General features: G+C 39.6%; 1 protein-coding gene across 1 annotated transcript in view; it reads left to right on the top strand.

Annotated features, from left to right (window-relative positions):
* The window catches only part of eys (eyes shut homolog), a gene marked incomplete at its 5' end in the record, with an annotated part of 143,662 nt that overhangs the window by 45,087 nt on the left and 80,864 nt on the right, over window positions 1–17,711 (top strand). The window contains 5 exons of the mRNA XM_080036510.1: window positions 1,387–1,508; window positions 2,893–3,152; window positions 14,178–14,274; window positions 14,819–14,926; window positions 17,220–17,365. Coding sequence (XP_079892636.1) covers window positions 1,387–1,508; window positions 2,893–3,152; window positions 14,178–14,274; window positions 14,819–14,926; window positions 17,220–17,365 — 733 coding nt within the window. The remainder of the gene's footprint in view (window positions 1–1,386; window positions 1,509–2,892; window positions 3,153–14,177; window positions 14,275–14,818; window positions 14,927–17,219; window positions 17,366–17,711) is intronic.

Here is a 17,711-nt window from a genome sequence, read left to right as displayed (position 1 = left end):
TACAGTAGGTTTGATGTGAGGAATATGAGGACATTTCAATATTCAATATTTTTCTAGTCGCACTGTTCTCTCTTTCACTTTTATATATTTCTATATATTATCTCGACACATAATTCAAACAGGAGCAATTTTTGAAAACCCTTTCTTACAGTCTTGTTTACAGTGCAGCTATTCCTCCCTCTGAACACTGTGTCCCACAGAGCTTTAGCTTATTTTGGAAAATGCGTTCCCTGAAGGTGACTTAGCAGCAAAAATGAGATTATGTTCTATTGCCAGAGGTAAGGAATTGGAGGCTCCTGGAGGTATCTAATTTATCACAAGATGATGGCACAACCCCCCCTTCACTCCCCCCACCAGCATAGGGCCCACGGTGTTCAAATTGTATCAGACCAAGTTTAACGGCTCCCCTCCAGTGTATGAAATACAGATTAGCATGCATTCAACCGGCAGCACCCAGGGCCTTCTAGACAGGATGTTGGCAATGAGAAAATCCTGGAAAAACCCTTGACCATATGACCTGCCTTCATTCTGTATGCAAAGAAAGATTTGAATTAAACTGGTACCTTCGAAAGTAATAGACAAACAACCAGTCATCTCGCATGTCATGATTAATTATCATAATGCAGATTGCAATGATGAAATAAGGGACAAGCGCCTCGCATACAGCTCTGAATGGAATTATGGCAAGGCTAGGCGCTATATATACATCTTTATATAGCTTACTTCATGTACGGTAGCGGTAACATATTCACTGACAAGAGAAAGAAATTCTGAAACCTAAAGCCAACATACTTCCCATGCTTGCCTGTCTATGTACAATTTATTTCCGCACAACAATACAATGGTAATACTGTACGCTTGATAAAGGCTCCTAGCATACACTTTGAATGGCATGGCTCGCATATTATCCAGAGGGTGGGTGGTAGAGGGAATACATATGCAGTGCATAGCAGTAATGTGAACATTTTAAGACAAGCATGACTCCTCCACAGTTTAAACACATTTTCACAGGAACAATCTTTTTGTGAGTGGGTTTTAGGTTTTATTTTGCAATTCTTTCTTCTTTTGTGAAAAAGCAGATGCATTTAATCAAGCATATTCAACATTGCACCATTTATGTACTAACATGTTACTGTCATAAATAAACAAGACTACCCTTTTGACTGCTCTATAACAGCTTCATTAACAGCCTTCATGTGTATACAATAATTTTGATTAACATTTCACATTTCTAATTGTGTGTGTATTGGTGTAATGCCACAATAAATAATAGACTCTTACTACCTTAAATTACTATACCGAGACAAGTGCAGTTGTAAGGTGTCAATGTTTAATAGCATTCCCTTTTTCTCTCTCCCTCTCTCTTTCTTTTTAAATGCATTGCAGAGTTACGAGTGTGTGTGTCACTCCGGCTGGGAGGGGGAGTTCTGCCAACAAGAAATTGATGAATGTTTATCACAGCCCTGCGAAAACAACGCCACCTGCACAGACCTCCTCGACAGCTACAAGTAGGTGTGCGAAGCTGGCCCAGGGGGCACTGTGTCCTCGCGGAAGTGCATCAGTCACCTAATAAAATGCAGGGAAGAAAAAGAAGCCGTTCAGAGATAGCAATATGTTCTTCGAAACCGGTGGCAGAGAAGATAATGAATTGTAGATGGCGGGTAAAACAAATGAGTCAATCAATGGCTCACAGCATGAAAAGGTTTCCGGGGATCTGTGACTCATTGGACTCAATGCCCCCCCTCTCTCTTTCTGTCCCCTCTCTTTCTGTCCCCCCTCTCTCTCTCTCTCTCTCTCTCTCTCTCTCTCTCTCTCTCTCTCTCTCTCTCTCTCTCTCTCTCTCTCTCTCTCTCTCTCTCTCTCTCTCTCTCTCTCTCTCTCTCTCTCTCTCTCTCTCTCTCTCTCTCTCTCTCTACGCTGGGGAGACGGAAAAATGCTTCAGGAGGAAATAGTCTAAAGGATGAAAAGGAATGCAAGGTGAAGTGCTCGGTGGTGCTCGGGTACTCACTGCCACCAAGTGGAATATTCACCTGCCTTAAGAGCAGATACTTTAGACTCTGCTTCTCTTTCTCTCTCCCTCTGCCTCTCTTAGTATCTCCATTTCTCTGGCCCCCGCATCTCTCTTTCTGTCTGTGTCTTGCATGCATACATTTCCATTTAAATCCACACTCGGTGCTCTAACCTCCTGTGTCCTACATTCAGCTGTCCAGAATTAACAGCATGCTCTGACCAGTGGTTCAATTAACCTGTACATTCCCCCTGCACGGCCTCACACAGAGATCCAGGGGTGCACTGTCAATACATGTGTGCTGTGACACTGTGTACTTGTTTGCAGAATAAAATGGCTCCACTGGATCATTTGAATAACACATTTAAAAGGGCCATATTCTAGCTTATTCGCAACTCTTTACAGTTCTGTTTTAGCCAGGTTTTCCTAACGGAAACCATCCTCAACCCTAAGAAAACATCCGAACAAGTTGTACATGTTTGCTAAAGTAGGATTCATTTTAAAGGTGCACTGCGTACAGTAACTTTGGGTGTGTCAGAGATTTTGTCTAAGGTAAATTCTCATAACTGGCTAGCTGAAAATGTACTGTTAGCTATGGTTGTTTACAAGAGCAGGGCCCACACACCAATATTCTAGTCTTACATTTGGTTCCTCAAAATATTTATGTGCCTCAAAATCATTATGTTTGGATGTATCATTATAGAATGATTCAATGCTTAGATTACACATAATAAATAGGTTTGGTAAACTAAGTGCAGGCTCTTGCGAATGTAATCAAATCCCGCTCCCATGGCACTGCATGGTTCACCTTTGTAATGTATGCCGTTCTATCTATTACGGTATTCATGCCATATCTCCTCTTCTTCCTTTGGTGTATATCCAAGGTGTTTGTGCTCATCGGGGTGGACAGGCGTGGACTGTGCGCGGGAAGTGAATGAGTGTGATTCCGCTCCCTGTCTAAATGGAGCTGAGTGTCATGAGTCAGACGTACCTGGGGAATTCTGGTGCACCTGTCCCCCCTTCTTCAGCGGCCCTCTGTGCAACCAGCCTTATGACCCATGCGACCCCCTCCACAATCCCTGCCTCAACAACTCCACCTGCCTGACACGCTCCAATGGAACAGCCTCCTGCAGATGCCCAGCTGGTGAGTGAACACACACTGCTCCAGCCTACTCATACTAATAGTGCTTCCTTTTTTCCCCTTTTTTTTCCTTCTTTTTTTGAACCACTACTACACCAATTGGTTCAATGGGTTGCTGTACGTAGGCAATATGCACAGTTTAAAGGTGCTACGTGGAACTTTTGCATTTCTGAAACAGTCTTATTTTTCCTCTGATGATCATATATTGCATCATGTAACGGCAAACGAGACCATCAGTGTAAAAAAATTAATTTGTTTTTCTTAATGCCTTTGTCATGGGTACGCTCACACAGGAAAACACAGCTGGCGTAGTAAAAACATTACCGCTTTTGTCCAAAGGTGGTGCAAGAATGAACACAAACTGAAAGTTCCTCAGAGCACCTTTAATTACTTGGGAAATGCCCGGAATCACAAGTAAAAAAACCTGTTCATAATAGATCAAAAGGTATCTGGCAAAAAACATGAAAGATACTCCTTGTCAAGGTTTAGCACTCGTCGTTTGTATCTCCTCTAGGAAATGTATGAGTTTTTTTCCCCAAAAAAGTTACCGTATCAGCCCAGACAATGAATGTTGTCATCTCGTGCATGAATCATCTGCGTGTGAACTGTACTCTTGACACCTCTTTTTTTTCTTAAAAGAGAGGAGAGGTTTTTCCTACAGGGATGATTTAGAGAGACAAAGGGCAATTTTTCGAACAATGATTGATTCATATAAAAAGAGTAAGACTTTTATTTTATGCTGCGATCTGGAGAGGATTGAATAGTCCATATAGTCATTGACTGGCCATAGGTTAAAGAGGTTGGGTAAGCATAATTATCTGACCTGGGGCCTCATTTATAAAGCTTGCTGCGCACAAATACCTTGCGTAGACAGGCAGAATGTGCGGTCAAATGTGCGGTGGCAAACCGGTTGTATTTATAAAATAATTCTTTGCGGAGAAGTGTGCATATTCCCACGCCAGCTTTTGACCATGCGTAGAGCTTCCGCAAGGTTTTCCTGACTCGGGGAATCAGCGACACTCAATGGCAACACCACGAAATAAAGCTCTGTCATCGGAAAAACACACATATCCTTGTGAAATGCATGGCACCTAATATATTTAATCAATTATATGTGCGTACCTATTGTTGCGAATATATGCTACTGTTGCAGTAATGATGTAGGTTGATTTACTTATCAAGTAGGTCTATACATGTTTTGGTTATATTTTTAAATGTAATCTATATCTACTAATATAATATATAATATATGTATCTACTCTAATAATATCATATACGTCGGGAGGTGTGTCTGTGAGTGGCCAGTGGGAGAGCAAATAGTCTATATTTTAGGCTGTGTGTAAAAAGTAGTTTTGTACAAAGTTAAGGCCAAACATATTAATTAAAAGATAAGATAAGATAAGATAAGAAAAAACTTTATTGTCTGTCACAAGTGACAGAAATTCATCTTTGACAGGGCAGGTTCAATGTACACAAAATAAATAAATACATATATATATTGTTGGATAAACTCATGTTATGAATTTAGCAAATTATTTTATGCATCTCTTTCCCATAACAACTAACCCTGGAAGTTTAAACTATAATCTGACGTTGTTGGAAATGTGTTGATCTCACGGAAGGGAAACAATGCTTTGGAATAGACTACAGGCTAATGCATTATTTCACTTCTCAACACATTTTATATAGGCCTACATACACTGTGTTCCAAATTATAAGGCAAATTAGATTTTCCAAGATTTTCCTAAATAGTTGATGCAAATCACAGTCAGTATAATTTTCAAGTCATCAACCGTTAGAGTGTATTTCGAATTTTTTTGAACAAACTTCCCAATAATAAAAGTATTTTTTTTCCAAATAAAAAACTCCAAATGCACTGTTCCAAATTATTATGCACAACAGAGTTTCAAAACATTTTATAGGTTGTAAACAACTAAAGATGGTCATTTGTTGAATTTGCAGCATTAGGAGGTCATATTTAGTGAAATCAAAAGCTATTTCAATCAAAAACATCTTAACAGGCCAAGTTACATGTTAACATAGGACCCCTTATTTGATATCACCTTCGCAATTCTTGCATACTTTCCTTTCTTTCACTTATTAACTGCCCAAACAAGTAATCTTGGGAAAAATGCATTTGCTCCCATCACCATGGAAAAAGATAATTTTTTTCTCGTGTCACTCACCACGTGACCATGTTTTGGTCACAGGAGCAGACAAAATGAATAAAAGGTAACTGCCTTTTATTTATTCTACTAAAAAATTATAAACATTATTATATATCGGAGAGCTTTGTGCTGCTTTGTGGGTCTGCGTTTTTCCGGTTTAGATGTTTATTAAAGTCATCGGTTTACTAAGTGGATGTAAGTTCACCAGTGAGCCCTCTGTGTTTGAACAAAAGGACTTATCAGTGTGCAGGTTAAGATGCTATAGAGTTGTGCTTTACCTAATGGCTCTTCAGTGCCTAGATGAAAAGATGTTGCCAGATATAAATAGAGCGACTGGGTTAGTTTCAGAAGGCTTCCTTGGAGAGGAATAGGAAATGAGGTGCTGGCTGCATACATTATTCCAGTAGCTTTGCGTGGGTTTGGTCGTTTTCACTTCACACATGCATTGTGACTCACTTCTCTCCATTATTATTCAACATAAATCCATCCTACATAGCTACTACTTAACAGACACAGGGCTGTTATATAATCCATGGCATGATGCCAGCGCAACAGTTTTACAGACCAGTTATTTGCCAGTGTAGGTTATTTGTCAAGGAAATTGTGTAGGTCTTACATTATTCCCAGGCCTAATTAAATTAGAATTTGTCTGCCTATGTCTGCTAGATTTACTGCCATAAGCTAAAACTCATCCCACACAGTAAACATTACCGAAGTTTACTTATTGTGAAATGATCACCTATGGGCCATTTCGTTCTCAGCCTTTTAATAGTGCTTATCGGCCATTTTGCACAGTCAAACTGACCTTGGATGTGTAATTGGCACACATTACATCATGGCAGTATGCACTTAAAACAAGCCAAGGCGTACAACAAAACAGCATTCCAAATAAAACCTGTCATTTGCTGTTAGATACTGAATGTTGACTAATGGAATGAGAACATTATGCCACCAGTGTGTCATTAATGTTACATGGTGCATATTCCAACTGCAGCTGACTTCAATCCAAATGGTCGTCATTCCAATAGAGATGGTTGGTGCTTACATACTGTACATGGTTGGAAAATCATGGCAGCTGCACCAGGGTAAAGAAAGCATGCCTTAGGGTAGACATGAGGGTTTGTGCTGTTAACGAGGCTGTATTATGGAATATTACAGTCGTCTAGACTTGGGCTGTATTATGCAGTTAGAGGGGTTATTAAAGATACGCTGTTTTATCAATATAGACACAACATTTAGATGTCAAGGGAGACGGTGGGCAAACAATATAGCCCACTAATTAGTGCAGGGATTTATGTATATTTATATTGTTGTGTTTGTATATTTGTTTTGAATATTATTTAATCTGTGTTTCTTGTTTTGTGGTATTTATTCTGGCTACTTACGTGATGTTAATTTAAGAGGCACTGGTAATTCCAGGTTGCCCAGGAGATAACAATAATACAGTGATATTAGATAGTCACCGTTAAACTTTTAATGGCCAGCCTCATGGCAAAACCTGATAGCAGTTGACGGGTGTCTTTTATTAAAGATAAGCCCTTTCACTGTGCATTAAAAGAACAATCTTTTTCACAAAGCTAAGTGTGCAGCCATAGGTCTAGTTTTCCCGAGACACTTCACCAGACTATAAGAAGTCTCACAGAAAGGGTGATGTGGCAACTTTACTCTTCATCAGTTCAAAAGGAACTAAAAGGCAGCCATTAAGAGGTAGCCCACCGGGAGTAGCATTAAAGAGATTTGTAAAACACAGTCAGCCACAATGGAAAGGAGGTTTTGTCTACAAAGGTATACTCTGTGAACCCTGGGGCCAGAATAAAACCAGAGTTAGCTGAAATAATATAAGTAAAATGCAGTTATCTCTTGACTGTAGAGGACTTTGTAGGAAAAGTTTTGTGTTCTTCCTAGGAGTGCCTCTCCTCCGCTGAGGCTCTGGCCAGGAGGCCTAAGTCATCTGGCCTGACCAGCACAGATGTTCCACTTTCCCCTTAATGAGGGAGCCTCAGCAGGGGAGTGCCAAGCCTGATAGAAGAGCAACCTGAAAATGGGCGAGTTAGGCTAGAGGTTGGGGTCGAGGGGTTACTGGCCCAGACAATCACAACAAATGAAACACAAACACACACTAGCAGCAGTCACTCAACAAAGATTACAGGCACAAGGCAGAGCTACATCCCATTCTGAGTCCTGTAAACAATCCATAGGTTTCACATGTCTTTGCTCAGTTAGCTGAAGAAGGGGAGAGCAGCTTGCACAAGCCTCTTTTAACAAGCGATTAGATCTGTTCGTGTCAACACTTCTGCCTCAAAATGTGTTTACAGCACACACACTGATAAAGTATCCATGATACATTTGAAACCATTCCAACGCCAGCTTGATGTAGAGAAGATATGGAAACCGCAGAGGAATTTCATAGTGCAACACTACAACATGCTGCAGAACTACGGTAATATGTTTTTTTTTGATAATAAATACCTTTTTTCCGAACAAAAACATTAAATAAAAAAGCAAGTATGACACATCATACAAATAAACTTAACACAAAACAACAGTAATTATAACGTTATAATTTTTTTTTATAAAATAAATGTATCAAATATTTCACACATAATTTTCAGAGTTACAAGTGTAACATTGCTAACATCATCATCTTTAAATTAGATTGTATACAAAAACACTGTTACTGCAAATACAGTACAGTAACTAACAAAGTGTATGAACATCCTTTTCCTAAATCTCTCAAAGGCTATTTGAAATGATCCTATTTTTCTATGTTCATAATAGAAATAAAATCATGGGGCTTTGGCACATTATATTTTACATCTCACACCATGTTACATAATTTCCCTCTGTATTACAGTGTGCCACCCATTATTACTGCCTTTTCATAGGCTTTCCAGTGGCAACTTATCACTGTTTCAAAGTGAGCAATTTGAAGAGGGGACAATGGCATTGCCTCTTCTCTAATGCATGAAATGAAGGAATATTATTCACGCATGCAGTATAGTGAATTCATTCAGAAGCATTGTGCGGTCCCTTTACATGCAAAAAACATTTGGTCTCTGTGGCTCAGAATATCCCCAGAGGTGTTTCTGGCCAGATGGAGAACCAACCCCTTTTGTTTGCATGGCATGCTACACTAGCCTTCACCTTCCAGGAGATTGAGATTGTGTCCTACCAAACAGTTGGTTAATGAGCTACCATGAAGCTGTGCCAACAGGAGAACTGACACATACTTAATATGATATTTGGAAAAAAGATGTGTTGTGAAAAAAGTCTATCCTCACTGCGTTCATTTCAAGCGATTCTTCTTTTCATACAAGAGGGGAACAATATGACTTATAGTAGACGGGTCTCTCAATTTATAAACCAGATGCCCCGGCAGATGTATGCAAATATCAGTTACCCTTTTCCTTCTCTCAGTGCTGTAAAGTGATATTAAACATTATGCATTTCGACATTTGGTGCTAAACTACTTAATACATTCCCTTGGTCAACTGTGTGTGCGTGTGTGTTTTTTATAGTTAGCTCTTTCGATTTGTGTGATATGACGGACCATGTATTTGAATGGTCCATATTAGATCTTTAATAACATTTATTCTACCTTTTTAAAAGGGAGGAAAGTCCCACACTGAGATTAAAAAAGCTGTTTTACAAGAGTCCTGGCAGAAATAGCAGCATGTAGATCGTAGAGGTTACACATAAAACAGACTGTATCTAACCAGTGGATTAAAAATGTATCGATTGTGATGTATTTTGACCGCTCTCACCGCTTGAGCTAATGTATAAGTTGCCGCATTAATCGTTTCTCCCCATAGTAGCTGTATAGCTTGTAAATCTCAGCTCCATTTGGAGGAGTAGTGTATAGTCTAATATTCTGAAAATGAAGGCCCCACAGAGAGGCAGGGACATATTAAAATGGAGCAGGTGTTCACTCTCAGTATGAGAGCGTGCCCACTTCAGTGAGCAAAGGTCTCAGGACGATAGTGATATTCCATTGTTGAGGGCAAAAGGTGATTCTTCTCTTTCCGCTTTAGCTTTTAGACCTCTTTTTTTCCATCCCAAACAACTGCCGTGTCAAACAGAGTAAAGCATCAGTGAGCACATAGTGGTATCAGAGGTGTTCCCCTTCATAATAATCCTCAGTCATTAGTAGCCAACATATTGGTCTTTAACCCCTGAAGGCTTCACAGCAGGTCAAAATATACCCAATAGTCCCCAAATGGTGTGTTTAAATCTGTGTAGCACAGTGCTAACAGAATATATTCATCTGATTTAGGGTAGCCAAAGGCAAGGGTTTAGTTTTAGATGTTTGGGGGCAAAATGAAGTCAAGGAGTCAAATATGTATGTTTTTTTCTTGCCCTACAAAAATATCAAAATCTACACGTTGTTTACTAAAAACACGTTATCTATAAATAAAGATGTATGTTACTAAATGTATGTTTTTGAGTCTATATTCTTAGTTATTTTCTCATCATGTGAAGTGCCTGCGGTTTGCAAGGCTGCCAGCCTTGGTAGAGCCCCAGCAAGCTCCACCAATCAAAAGACTTCAGAGAGGCAACACTAGGAGCAAAAAGAAATGAAGAAAAACACAAGTGCTCACTGCATCTCACGAAGCTTATTGCTGGAAGCGCAGGGTAACAGCCAAAGGCAACCGTGATGAGTGCATCTGTATGTGTATGAAGTCAGAGTTCTCTTTCATTGAGGCGATGACAGCTGGCCAGTGGAAGACAGTGCAAAGAGGGGATTTAGTGACCTACTCATATTTTACCCACTCAAAAATAAATTGCTATTTGTGTTGCAGAAGCGTGTTCCACACATTTTACAGTGGAAACCATGTCCTTAAGCATAGCCAAAATTGTGGGCCTTTTACTGATACAAATTTACAATCTCATATTTTTCTCTGTGTTTATGTTACATTTGAGCTTCAGCTGTTAAATAAATACGGACTCAGGCTCAAACTAACATCAACATGTCATGTTATTTTGGTGAAGATGTTAGCTAACAAATACAGCTTGTTACTTACAAATCCAGAATAAGCAGAGTAATATGGGCATCTACTGGATTCCTCTTTTGTTGACATTTGTGGAGGTTCAATGTTTGCTCCCATTTTAGCCCCAGTTTGTTCTTGCCAACTTGCCAAAAAAAGAGACTCTTTGTACTTTTTGTGTGATAACCTTTAGAGATACAAACTGTGGACCAGCAACCCAAACCCTAATGGGGATGGGTACAGAGAGATGCAGAATGTGTGCTGTTGATTCATCACAGACTGCTATTTGATTTCATGAAAATGTAAAAAGAAAAATATTTGTCACTGGAGCTTTAAAGTTCAGGGCACCGTCAGATTTCCCCTCCAACAAAGAGCAGTCTGTTATTGAAGAGGTACAGTCGACATGGTTATGAAGAGTGGATGATGTAACAGAGGCACACTACTGGAAACAAACTTGTGTATTTCCATTATTTTAGGTCAATAAATGAAGGTTGCCATCTTTAGCGCAGACCTCCAAAGAGAACACAACTGTGCCAGGCTTGTTAAACATGCCTTTTTCCACTTCTTCTTAGAGTAGATTTCAGTTTTTTGTCAAATCATGGACTATGAAAACAAGGCTAATATTCAAGCTTTAATACATTTTCTGAGGGTGGCCTTGAATGCATTCCTGACTTTCTTATTTGTGTGCAAGAGAAATTCAAAAACATGTTGCCTGCAAAAAGTTTAGTCGACAAAATAACCTATAGCTGTTTACAGTAGTCATTTTCCACCATGTAAAGTTGCTGCTGTTTTTATGAATCAGTATAGTGAAGCAGGAGTTGGGTTTGTGCCATGAGCCCGAGAGAAGCTGTGGTTTAGTGCTTGCGCCCTGCCGTGAGAGAGAGGTTAGTGTCTGCACTTACACAAAATGTATAAAAATAGGCCTGGGTCTGGAGCAGCTGTACAGTAAACACATTTAAAATAAACTCTGTGTTTAATCATTGTGTGCCTTCATTAGCCGTACTGAGGCGGTGGTCCAGGTGTGTAGCAGTGGGGTAAATTGGCTGTGATTGGCTATTATATGCAAAAAGTATATTCTTAACCCGCTTATTCAAGTATAAGCTAGTTTATTTTTGTGTTGTTTTTTTTGTCAGTGCATGTGAAGGACTTGCTGTTCTCCTTGATTATGAGAAGCGGATGCTATGATGAGTAATTTGATCTCTGGTTTGTCTCTCCATATATTTTTGTTTTTAATTAACTAAATTGAGCTCTTGGTTTGATGATGTGTCATCTTGTGCCAGATGTTGGTCTAGACAGCCTGTTAATGATGTAACGGAAATTCAAAAGGAAAGCAAGATGTTCGGCAGCAAAATAAAAATCTTCTCTGTGCAGTGATAGAGCACGGGGCCACGCTCTTTTTTCCTTTTGGTGTTTTGCTCTGTGTGCGAAATATACACGGGGATCGCCACATTTTTCCTGTCAACAGAAAATCAATACAGCACCTTAATGTTTGTCTTCAAAACAACTATTCTCTTGAATTAGAAATACCTTGCTCATTAACTTGTATATCAATTATTCATATTATTAAGTTTAACAACATCATGAGGAGTTCCACATAGGGATGAGTTCAGATTCTTAAGCAGTTGTACTTGCCTTCGTTAGATTTTGATAGTGATGCATTGCCTGCAAGAATTAGCTCAATTTCAGCTGTCAGTATGGATAAACCAGTTTTGGTGTAGGGCAAGGTGTTCATTTCTAAACCTGTAATATTTATTTTATTTAATTACGCATAGTCTTGGGGTTAGGGATAATTTTAAATGCAAATTGAACTCAATATATATACGCATATTACGCTGAATAGAGGCACAGCAATTTAAGACCAGAGCTCAACACAGATTGATGTAATGCGTGACAGCCACACGATAAAAAAAAAAAACACAGACAAATGTAATACATAATCTATACTCCGCAAACTGTGAATGGAATTTTAAATGACCCCCCTCTGGGTGTTACATCACACTGACAACAACTTTGATAAGACGACTATAGTCACCAATGGAGTAGTCCAAAAACCAACTTCCTACTCTTTTTAAATGAAGACATCATTCATATTTTCTATTGGAATATCCATCAAAGTTAGTTCACCCTCCACCGGGGAATTACCCACAACTTCTTCTCCTCGGAGACATTCACTGGCAGGAGGCAGTGATCACATACTGTATATAGCTCCAGTCAGATGATAGAATGACTACGTAAAGGACTCGCCTTGGGTATCCCTCTCTGTTCTCTGCCACAGAATAAAAAAGGCCTCTAGTCAGCTGCTAGTAGTGGCAGAAGATGCATTACATTGTGGTGACATTCCAAATAGTCCCAGAGGTGCTCCACCATTGCTATGAGTGACAGAGCAGCTTGGGAAACCTGTCCTGTCACCATAATTCACCAGGTACTCTGTGCTCTCTGTGGTCTGGTCTCGCAGATTCCCTTCTCACTCTCAATGTCCTGGGATGCAAAGAGCTGTGTCAAAGTCACTGTCTTTTTGTCATCGGCACCACACTAGTTGTTTTGGGAAATTATTATTCTTTCTTTATTCAAACAGAATGACGCACAATATAGTTCGTTCAGCTGATTAAAAATGCACAGTGAGATTTGTTGAAGGTTGTTGATTTATTTTATTTTTTTCAACAACATAATAATCCACTGTACTGAGCATCATTCGGCTGAATGGCAAAGCAGAAATAATGGCTTCCAATTGCTGCATCTATCTGCACTGATAAGTTTAGGATCTATGTAATTTCCTGACTTCTGTAACAGCAGTATAAATGAAAGCACTGAAATGACAATTGTATCTTTTGTTAGCTCCTTATTCTACAGTACATTCTTTTACTCTACTTTACTTTACTTTACTTTACATACCATACGCAGTTTGAATATGATGTTTTACATTTTTATAAACCAAAATTATAAATTTTTATTTATTTCCCTGGATTATGTTCTTATTTGCGTGCATACCATATAATATCATTCTTTTTCTTTAAGCAAATGAACTCTGGATATATATGCTGATTTTTCTTTTTTTACTTATATATTCCACAACTTTATATCAAGAGGGGAATTCCAACCACATGAATTAATGAAAGATGTTATGTTATGTTGTAACATAAAATGAAAACGTACATTTCAATATTTTCAATCAAGATCAAATTTCACTGTTTGCAGTATGTTTACTAGTCTATATGGCCAACATTTGTTTTCCATACAATGGCTCATTAGGGTTTCCTTTATTTGTGTTGTATTATTTCATGAATTTTTACTTCATAAATCCTTGTGTTCGGCTTGTTCAGCCAAAACAAAAAACATTTTCCAGACCAAGCCCATGCCTACATACCTCCGGCAGGCAGAACATTACATACTCCCAGGCTGCCTTCACAAGTTCAACAAAACATCCATGCTGATCTGGTTAGCCACCCTGCCCCTCAACCCCCTAATGAACAAGGGGCAAAGGAGCTCTTGGGCTTAGCCTCTCCCTCTTACCCCTAACTTAACAAGATGTCCCCCTACTGGCTCACTCTCCCTCTCACACACACACACACACACACACACACACACACACACACACACTCACACACATATGCGCAAGATAGACACACACCTCCCAAACCCCCAAACCACTAACCCTCAGACCAATCTGTCTGTGGCACCAAAGTATTATTAGACTTACACACTCTCAAAGGGGGAAACAGTGAGTGCTGAGAGCTGGAAGATGAGATATGCTACAGGGGCTACCAGTTCCATTAAAATGCTTTTCACTGGGGTTCCTTTGTTACCATGGGGCCTGACGTCTTCAGGATGTGGTGGGGGCTTTGCTGATCCGTGACCATCTCATCTTATCTTTTCAGGGTTTGAAGGAAGTCGGTGTGAAATTGACGCCAATGAGTGCGACTCCAATCCGTGCCAAAACCAAGGACACTGTGTGGACCGGGTCAACAGCTACAGGTGAAGAGCGTTAACCTTATAACCAGCGTTTCATTTCCTAAAGGAGGCAGGGAAATGTTGCGCTTCGCAGTGATGGACTAGGAATATTATTACATCCAGTGTATCAAAGTACCGTACCGTACCAGTAACCATTATTCCTGCAAAAAGGTGTCAGGCCATTATACTGTCATTTCTGTAGAACATTACCTTGAGCTATGAGATTTGTTCTGAGCCCAGGCCCCTTTTTTTCAAATGAATTTTAATAGATTTAGTAATGTACCATTTCAGGTTGATATGAGGTCAAAATGTTGACTGTCTCCAAAAACTAAATCTTGCCTGTTTTTGCTCTTGTTCTGAGACAGTATTGGGTCTAGTTTCACTGTCAAAATTGTAGGCCTGTATTTGACCTGCTCTTTGTGTGCAATCAGGCTAAATATGATTTGTGCTTAATATGATTTAACGTTTAATGATGATAGTCCATATGCCGCTAGGAAACATATGAATGTCAATATGTTTCTGCCTGAGACAAAATATCAATATTAGTGATTTTTCTTTTCTTTTTCAGCTGTGATTGTAAAATAGGATTTTCTGGCCTTCACTGTGAGGAAGACATCAATGATTGCGCCTCGAGCCCTTGCCACAACTCTGGCATTTGTCAAGACCACATAAACAAGTACGTGTGGACATAACTCATTTTTTCTTCAGCTTTATTCATTGTGTGCTTGTAAAGAATCACACATATCAGCAATATTTTTCCTTTTATTTTTTTTATTAAGCCATATATGAACAGGATGGTTTCTCCAAAGGAAACTGGCGAGGGTCGCAGGCGTTCCTCATCAAAGTGTTCCGGTTTATATAACTAGCCCGTCTTCTTCCTCCTTGACACACATAATGTGCTGCTGCTGTTCTAAAAGACACAGAGAGTGAATTCAGCATGGAACACATCATGTATCAAGATTGGGGCTTTTTGCTCCTCTGGTATAGCTTCTCTCTGCTGTGCTTAATGGGAGCCCCGGGGCTTCCAGGCTTAGTCGGACAGATGGGTTAGAGAAGTCCCTGGGCCAATTTCACTCCTAAATGGTTTGTCTCCGGGTTTGTCTCCCGTCATGATTTGCCTCCCATGTGACCCGGCCCGTGCTCAGAAGGGCTCCCCTGATTGCACAGAGCAGGGGAGTAGTTCACATCAGGTGTGTTTTAACCCTCGCCACCCAGCGCAAACACTACACACACACACACACACACACACACACACACACACACACACACACACACACAACTGTAATCCCCTTGCTCCCTGACCCAAAAAGCCAAACAAGTCCACCTGTACTCTGGCGATGATTCAGACACTCATCAGTATACTCAATGGGCCCACGTTTATATCAGCTATATATATATATATGTATTTTTATCTACCCATCCTTTATCTTATGATACTCTTGACTCTGTAAGGGTCACACAATTTCGTCCAACCTATACACAGTAAAGCCTTTGCCATATGAAACTTACAGTAAATAACAGGTGTGGAAAAGCATACTTTTTTCATTTCTGTCTATCATTTGTTTGTGTTTGTTCAATGATGCCCTCTTTGCTTACTTTTTTAACCTCTGTATAACGTGTATAACGAGTAAATTACTTTTTATTAAAAAAATCACGTTCAACAACCTTTTGAGGTGAAATTTCCTCAACAAGCCTCTGGGGTTATTCTAATCTCACCTGCACAATTTATTTCTTTTTAAACTTTCCTATTTATGCATATTTATTAGGGCTGTCAAGTGATTAAAACAATTAATCTAATTAATTACAGGCTCTGTGATTAATTAATCTAAATTAATCGCATACTTATATGACACTTTTATGCCTGTTTATAAACAACTGTAAAGGCTACCGTTCGTCTCTCTCTCTCTCTCTCTCTCTCTCTCTCTCTCTCTCTCTCTCTCTCTCTCTCTCTCTCTCTCTCTCTCTCTCTCTCTCTCTCTCTCTCTCTCTCTCTCTCTCTCTCTCGTAACTTCTGTCTCCTCCTCTCAGCCAGGTTACTATATTAAATAAATTTAGGAACTACTAGCGCCGAAAAAAAAACACAAAAAAACAAGCAGCTTCCCATAAAACGTCCCTCTCTATGCTTCTTTCTTTACTCTTTAATCCCGTGCGGGCCGTGTCAGCAAGCTACAGGTGCAGCTCCGCTATCGCCTCACCTCTTTTGCACCGGGTCAAAGGGCAATATAGAAGTGCGATTAATCTGCGTAAATTTTTTTAATCGCGTACATTTTTCTGTGATTAATTAATCGAAATTAACGCGTTAATTTGACAGCCCTAATATTTATATATGTTATTGATATAAAAGTAATCAAAACTGTACAAAACAGTGCAGCCTGAAAGAGAATTGTTATTATGTCTCATGAGTCAGGATTTTAACAATTACAGGAATATGCAGCAAACTTCTGTTGTGCCGCTTGCCAATATACAGATTAGCATATTATAGACATTTTATTTGATGTAACAACTGAAAAAAATATATATAAGCCAATCACAAGATGAAATTTAGATTTTGGCACAGAGTCTAGATTAGTCTAATTGCATGTTTTCTTATTTCCGACAAACAGGATAACAATCTCCTCTCTCAGGTGTGTGTCAGGGGATTTTAGACTCACTGACAACTGCAGAGAAGGACATCAATTGAGATAACGCCATTATTGGACAGGTTAAGCTTCTCCCTTCAGCAATAAATCATGAAACGTAACTCAAATTATGGTTCACAAACTTAATTGCTGTCATTTTGAAAATTTGGTATGAAGTTCTGCTGGTCAGTTGTGTGGATGAAGATCCTTATCTGCACTTCTGTCTTGTTATGTTCCGTAAACACGCACACACGTTCTTTCTCCAGGTCTGCTATAAATGATTGTCTACAGTCTGGACTTTTTCACTTTATTTTCGATAATAACAATTGACTGTTGTCCTGTCTTCCTTAGGTTCCAGTGCATTTGCCCTCCTGGTTATTTTGGAGCGCTGTGTGACCTGGATGTGAACGAGTGTGAAGTTTCACCTTGCCTACACGAGGGCATCTGTATCAACACACCCGGCGGCTTTGAGTGTGTCTGTCGCCCCGGATACTCAGGTAGCTTTTTTTGCCCTTAGGTGACATTGGGATCAATATGAGAGTCTTAAAAGGTCACCATGACTGTTGCTGGGCCGTGCGCTATTGGGGCAACTCTGACACCGATCAGGCTTAGTGTAAAAAAAAAAAGAAGGCTTTCACAATGCTTGCTTTTAATTAGCGCGCCTGCCTCCCAAAGATACAGCACCGGCTTTTCAGCAAAGCTAACAAGAGATCAATTAACGTCACCTGTTTTATCTGATGGAAACTTCCCCTGTGTGTGTGTGTGTGTGTGTGTGTGTGTGTGTGTGTGTGTGTGTGTGTGTGTGTGTGTGTGTGTGTGTGTGTGTGTGTGTGTGTGTGTGTG

The sequence above is a fragment of the Ammodytes marinus genome (assembly GCF_949987685.1).
Source record: "Ammodytes marinus genome assembly, chromosome: 11".
Taxonomy (NCBI): domain Eukaryota; kingdom Metazoa; phylum Chordata; class Actinopteri; order Uranoscopiformes; family Ammodytidae; genus Ammodytes; species Ammodytes marinus.
Note: the sequence above shows the minus strand (reverse complement) of the source record. Positions and strands in the feature narration are given on the sequence as shown.